Here is a 5,213-nt window from a genome sequence, read left to right on the forward strand (position 1 = left end):
TGCCCATAGCCCAGTGGAGCTGGCCTGGCGGGGGGCTCAGGGGCTGCTGACGCTGCTCTGGGTGGGGACGTGCCACCGCAGGATGGCACCGTGGTGGCAGCTGGCTGGAAGGGAGGAACCGGTGGAAGGGAATGGCTCGGAGTGATTCAGAGCAATTTTCCTCCTAATTCCCTCTGTTCCCAGGGCGGACGTGTGCTAATTGGGGTGGAGGGAGGAGCGCGGCAGGTGGAGGTGCCATTGCCATGCGTTGCCTCCCGTCCTCCTCCACAAACACGTCCTGCTGCACCGCAGTGCTTGGCCACCACACCAGCACCCCCTGCTCTGTGCCCAGCTATGGGGCCAGCCCTGAAGCCTTGCTCCTTGCCCCATCTTGACCCAAGGCTCCTCCAAGAGCTCTAGCTCCCAGGGATCACAAACAACTCCTGGGCTGCTCCAATGTGCAACAAAATCAGCTGTGTGCCAGGCAGCCTTTGTTTCGCAGAGGGCCTGCAGCAACTTGCAGGGCAAAATTTAGCTCTAGACCATGCTCTGTGTCTCGTTTCCAACCCACTTAATTGCAGAGGTGCCTTGTACCGTGCTGGCGGTATCAGCAGCGACACGTGGGCGGCCAAGGCTGGCTCCAGCAACCCCTCCTCTCCCAAACACGCTGCCTGGGAAGGCTGATGCAGAGTGTGATCTCACCTGGCTTCCGACCAGATCTGGCGATCTAGCTGAAAGCTGGCACACCCTGCACGTAGGGAGGGCTCCTGACAGCCCTGTCCCGGTGCACAACCTGCGGCCTTCGCCTTTCCCGAGACCACACGGGGATTCAGGCGTCCTGTCCCAGCCACCTCGCTGCGTCCGCCTGTCCCCAGCCCTGTGCCATGCTCTTTCCCCAGCAGCCACCAAGTGACTTTCGCAGGGGACAGGCTCATATCCACACCCATGGCTTATATCCAGACCCATGGGCACCCAGGGGTGGCGTCACTCGGGGCATCCCCACACTGCCATGAAGCAGACAGCGTGGTCCTCTTTCTCCTTCCTTGCAGAAGAAACCACAGCTCAGGTGCTGTTGGCAAGACTCTGAACATAGCCTGGGCTCTCTGTCAGGCCATATCAGGCAGATGGAACAGCCTTGAAAATAAGATTAATCCCACATTTTCTGGAAGAACTTATTTTCTCTCTCACTTTTTCAAGGCTTTGGCACTGCAGAACCCCATGAAGTCACAAATAATTGTGATTTTAAATTAAAAACAAACAAACAAAAAACACTTTATGGGCAGCTAAATGCAGTCTTTCAAAAATGAAGCAAAAATCCCCTGTTAGAAATATTTTCAAGCAGATTCCTGCAGCCTCCTGCCACCGGCAAAGCCCAAGCTTGGCGCCCCGAGCTGTGCCTGCGGCATGCAGCTCCGTGTGCTGACCTACATTTGGCTTTCCCAGGTAAACATCCTCAGCAGGCAGGAGGACGAGGGAGGCTCCCTGGGAAGCGCAGCGATGCGGGGAGGTAGAACAAGACAGACCGGGGGAAATCCTCGCCCTCCACCCACTCCTCCCCACCAGGAGCTCGCAGCCAGCGGCTGCTGCCAGTGCGACCTGCGCCCGTCGGCCGGTGGATGCGGGTGAGTGGGGTGAGTCTGTGCTGTTCCTTTTTGTACTCAAAATGAGCTTTTTACGTTTCCAGGGCTGTTCTTCCTGCAGGGCTCAGGGCAGCAGGGACTAAAGACACAAGCACAGCGTATGCTGCCCAGCCCCGAGCGCAGCTTCAGGAGCTGATTCATTCCTCCCAACAAGTGCCTGGGGTGGTTGTGGGGATGCAGCTCCTTTGAATTAAAGGAAGTGGGAAAGGGAAGAATCAAAGTGAATTAAGGTGAAAGTCCTGAGAGCAGCCAGGGAGAGGGGCAGCCCAGCTGCCAAGGGATGTTTCATTTTGATTTTTGAGTTTTTGGAAGGGAAGGCAGGGGCTTTCCTGCAGACAGTCACCTTACCGTGTCCTCATGCTTTTCTCCTCATGAGGACTGGCAGCATCCTTCCAACATGTCCAGGCTGATCAAAGCCATCACTGACATGATGGACAGCTACCACGGAAATGCCAGGAAGGGGAAGAAGTCTGAGTCCTTCAGCAGGAGTGAGTTCAAGAAGCTGATCCAGCAGGAGTTTGCTCCTGTGAAGGTAACTGCATGGGCTCGAGGGTGCAGTGATGAGTGGGAAAGATTCTGGGGTGACATCTGAGGGTGGTCAGGGGGTGATGAGGGCTCATGCAACACCCACACCACATCCAGAATTACAGCTGGATTTCTCTGGTCATTGATTTTCCTGGGGTTTAGTGTCACAGGTGCTTTCCTCGGGGTTGTATTGCAAGGCAGCAAAGCCCCCATGCAGCTTCTGCTGTCCCCATCCTCCTGGGACGGGGAGGGCAAGGAAGGGGTGCATGGTCCCCAGGATGCTGTGTCCCTGCTGTGCCTTCCCGAAACACCAGCCAGGTATTTCCCCCATGCTGTGAAATGTTAGCTCCAGACCTTGTGCAACCTCTGCTGTGACCGCCCTTTGCATTGCATTGCCCTCGCAATGTAGGGAGCAGCCCTCGATGCCCCCTGGGGATTCTCTGAGGGTCTCCTTTCCTCCCAGAGGTCCGCCACCAGCAAGTACCACTACATCGGCAGCCCGCCAGATTCGGACACTGAGCCCATGAACAAGAAGGAGAGGCGCTCTGCCAAAGCCTGCGTGTACTGAGGGGCTGCTCCTGGGGCACGGAGATGAGGAGGTAAGGAGGGGGCAGTAAGTACCTGATGATCCCAAATGGCATTTGCATTGCCTTAACCTGCAGGGACAGGTCCGTCCTGAGGACTGGCATCACTCCAAGGTGCCCCATGTATGCTTTGCCCATCCTGGTTTTCCCAGCAAACACAACCCATTGGGGAGGATGGGATGGGATGGGGTAGAGCAAGGAGCCATGCTCCAGCTCCCATTGGGAGTGTTTAATCAGCTTTAATAGCTCCAATAAAATCACACATTGCTAATTGGGTACAAACTCCATGCAAAGCATTGCAGCTGCCCAGGGCAGCTGGCAGGGAGATGGCATTTGGGGGGGCTACCAGCTTTTAATGGGGCTTTGGGATGCTTGGGGGCAGCTGCCCCATGGTGTTTTCTCCCTTCTCCTGCAGGATCCTTGAATTCCCCTGTGGGCGAAGGACAGACCACGGTGTGATCACACGATGGGGGGGATGTGAGGACGGTGCCCCACTCCATGTATTACCTCCATGAGGCAAAAATAACCCTGGGTTTCCTATTTCTTTTGTCCCGATGCTCCATGGGCGTCTCTTTGGGGTGCTTTGCAAATGCAGCTTGAAGATCTGGGGGTACGGGGACAGATTTGCTGTTTTCTTCACATAAATGCAGCAGCAAAACCAGGGCTGATGTATGAACCCTGTCCTCTGCCAGCTCCTTTGGTTTTAATGGGTAGAAAGTGAAAAATCGCTACTCAGAAGGGCTGGAATGAATTATGCAATTAGTTGACTCAGGCTGTCCAGTAATACTGAATAAAGAGAGAAAATTATTTGGGGAAAATTAAAGGTCTGTGGTTGGGAGTTCATCTCTGGCTGATTTGAAGTCAACAACAAAATTCCCACGGGTTTGAGGGAGCCAGAAACACACCTCAGCACTTCAGAGATGTTTTGGTCCCATAAATACAGCTCAGCCAGTGTATTGTCTTCCTTTTCCATTGAAAAAAAAAAAAAAAAAAGGGAATCCCAGCCTTCTTTTTTTATTAGTTTTATTTTTTAAGTTTAGGAAAGCTTTTACCCATGTTTTTGTGTAAAAAGCAGAGAGATGCACAAAGAAGTGCAGCTGACAGTGAGTGATCAGAGGATGAGGAATGGGGCTCCTTTCCTCATCCATTCTTGGTTAAGGTTTTGCTCCTGATACAGAAACCAATAAAACAAAGCTGCTTTAATAGCAAGGAGGGGATGCTGGAAACCCCAAACTCCAGTGGAAAAAGATATTGCAGATAGCTCTCAGGTGTGTAATATTCCTGTCCTCGCCTATAAGTTCTGGAAAGCCAGAGAGCAAAGTCAGAGATAAGGATTCACTTCATGGTCACTTAACCACGAGGATGGATGTTTGCTGCAGTGATATATTTCCCTCAAGCTGATGCGAGCAGGATCCAGTCCTTCAGTCCGAATGAGTTGCTACATCAGCTGCCTTGACTGTATTGTAAATATCTAAAAGGGTTTTGGGCTTATTTTTGTCTTTCTTATATAAATATTGTGAGACCATTAAAAAAAAGCAATAAAACCTGTACAACACAAAACCTGCCTGATTGCTGTGTGCCAGCTGGTGATCACCAGCTCAGGGCTGCATCTAAAAAGATGTCGAGGTTGGGAAGCCCCATGGGGGTGGGAAAAGAGTGCAAAGCCCCTGGGATGTGGGGGCACCGGGGGAATCCAGGGCTGGGCATTCCTGCAGGGAGTGGAGAGGTTTTGGGGTTTTCTCCATCACCTGTGGCCCAGTTGGTGGAGGAGAGCAGGGATGAGTATCCAGGGATGATCCATACCAGGTCTGGTCAGAGTATCATAAGGGTTGAAATCGAGAGAGGCATATATGGAATGAGCATGAATGGAAAATAAGGATGAGGAGCTTAAGGAAACACTGAGACAAAAGAGAAGTGAGAAATGTGATGCTTTATTGGGTTGCTGGCACCTCCTGGGGCCAAGGCACAGCCTGGTGGCTCAGGCGGCAGGGAAGCAGGAGCGATGCCCATCCCAGGCAGCTGCAGCTGGGGGGCAGAGCTGGGGGGCTGCAGCCGGGTGCCCCGGGGCGTGCAGAGCTTCGGGGAGGCCGCACGGAGCTGGTCCATGCGTGGGCTCTGCTGCCGCAGCGGGGCCGCACGGGACGCCCCATCACTTCAGCTTCTGCGAGGGCAGCTGGTGGACCTGCTGCTGCTGCTGCTGCTGCTGGTGGTACACCACCTGTGGCTTCCCGTGGCAGCTGGAGCCACCGGAGCTGTGACATCCACCACCACCGGAGCTGTGACAGCCACCGCCACCGCCGGAACTGTGACAGCCACCACCACCGCCACTGCTGTGGCAACCGCCACCACCACCGGAGCTGTGACAGCCACCACCACCGCCGGAGCTGTGGCAGCCACCACCGCCGGAGCTGTGGCAGCCACCACTGCTCTGTCGGATGTAGCGCTCCTGCTTGTGGCAGTGGTCCTTCTCCTGGCGGGAGCACAT

At 54.3% G+C, this 5,213-nt stretch overlaps 2 protein-coding genes across 2 annotated transcripts; one reads left to right on the forward strand and one right to left on the reverse strand.

Moving 5' to 3' along the window:
- Positions 1 to 1,482: 1,482 nt before the first annotated feature.
- LOC311425243 (uncharacterized protein) lies at positions 1,483 to 3,337 on the forward strand. The gene is made up of 4 exons (XM_084500891.1): positions 1,483 to 1,610; positions 1,996 to 2,151; positions 2,608 to 2,743; positions 3,144 to 3,337. Exons 1-3 carry the CDS (start codon positions 1,596 to 1,598, stop codon positions 2,710 to 2,712), a joined length of 276 nt encoding a protein of 91 aa, XP_084357017.1. The 5' UTR covers positions 1,483 to 1,595; the 3' UTR covers positions 2,713 to 2,743; positions 3,144 to 3,337.
- Positions 3,338 to 4,877: 1,540 nt separating this feature from the next.
- Positions 4,878 to 5,213, reverse strand: LOC311425249 (uncharacterized protein; the record flags this gene model as incomplete). Its single annotated transcript, XM_084500895.1, has 1 exon — positions 4,878 to 5,213. The coding sequence occupies one exon, from the start codon at positions 5,211 to 5,213 to the stop codon at positions 4,878 to 4,880; it is 336 nt and encodes a 111-aa protein (XP_084357021.1).

Source organism: Aythya ferina (genome assembly GCF_964211825.1).
Source record: "Aythya ferina genome assembly, chromosome: 29".
NCBI lineage: Eukaryota > Metazoa > Chordata > Aves > Anseriformes > Anatidae > Aythya > Aythya ferina.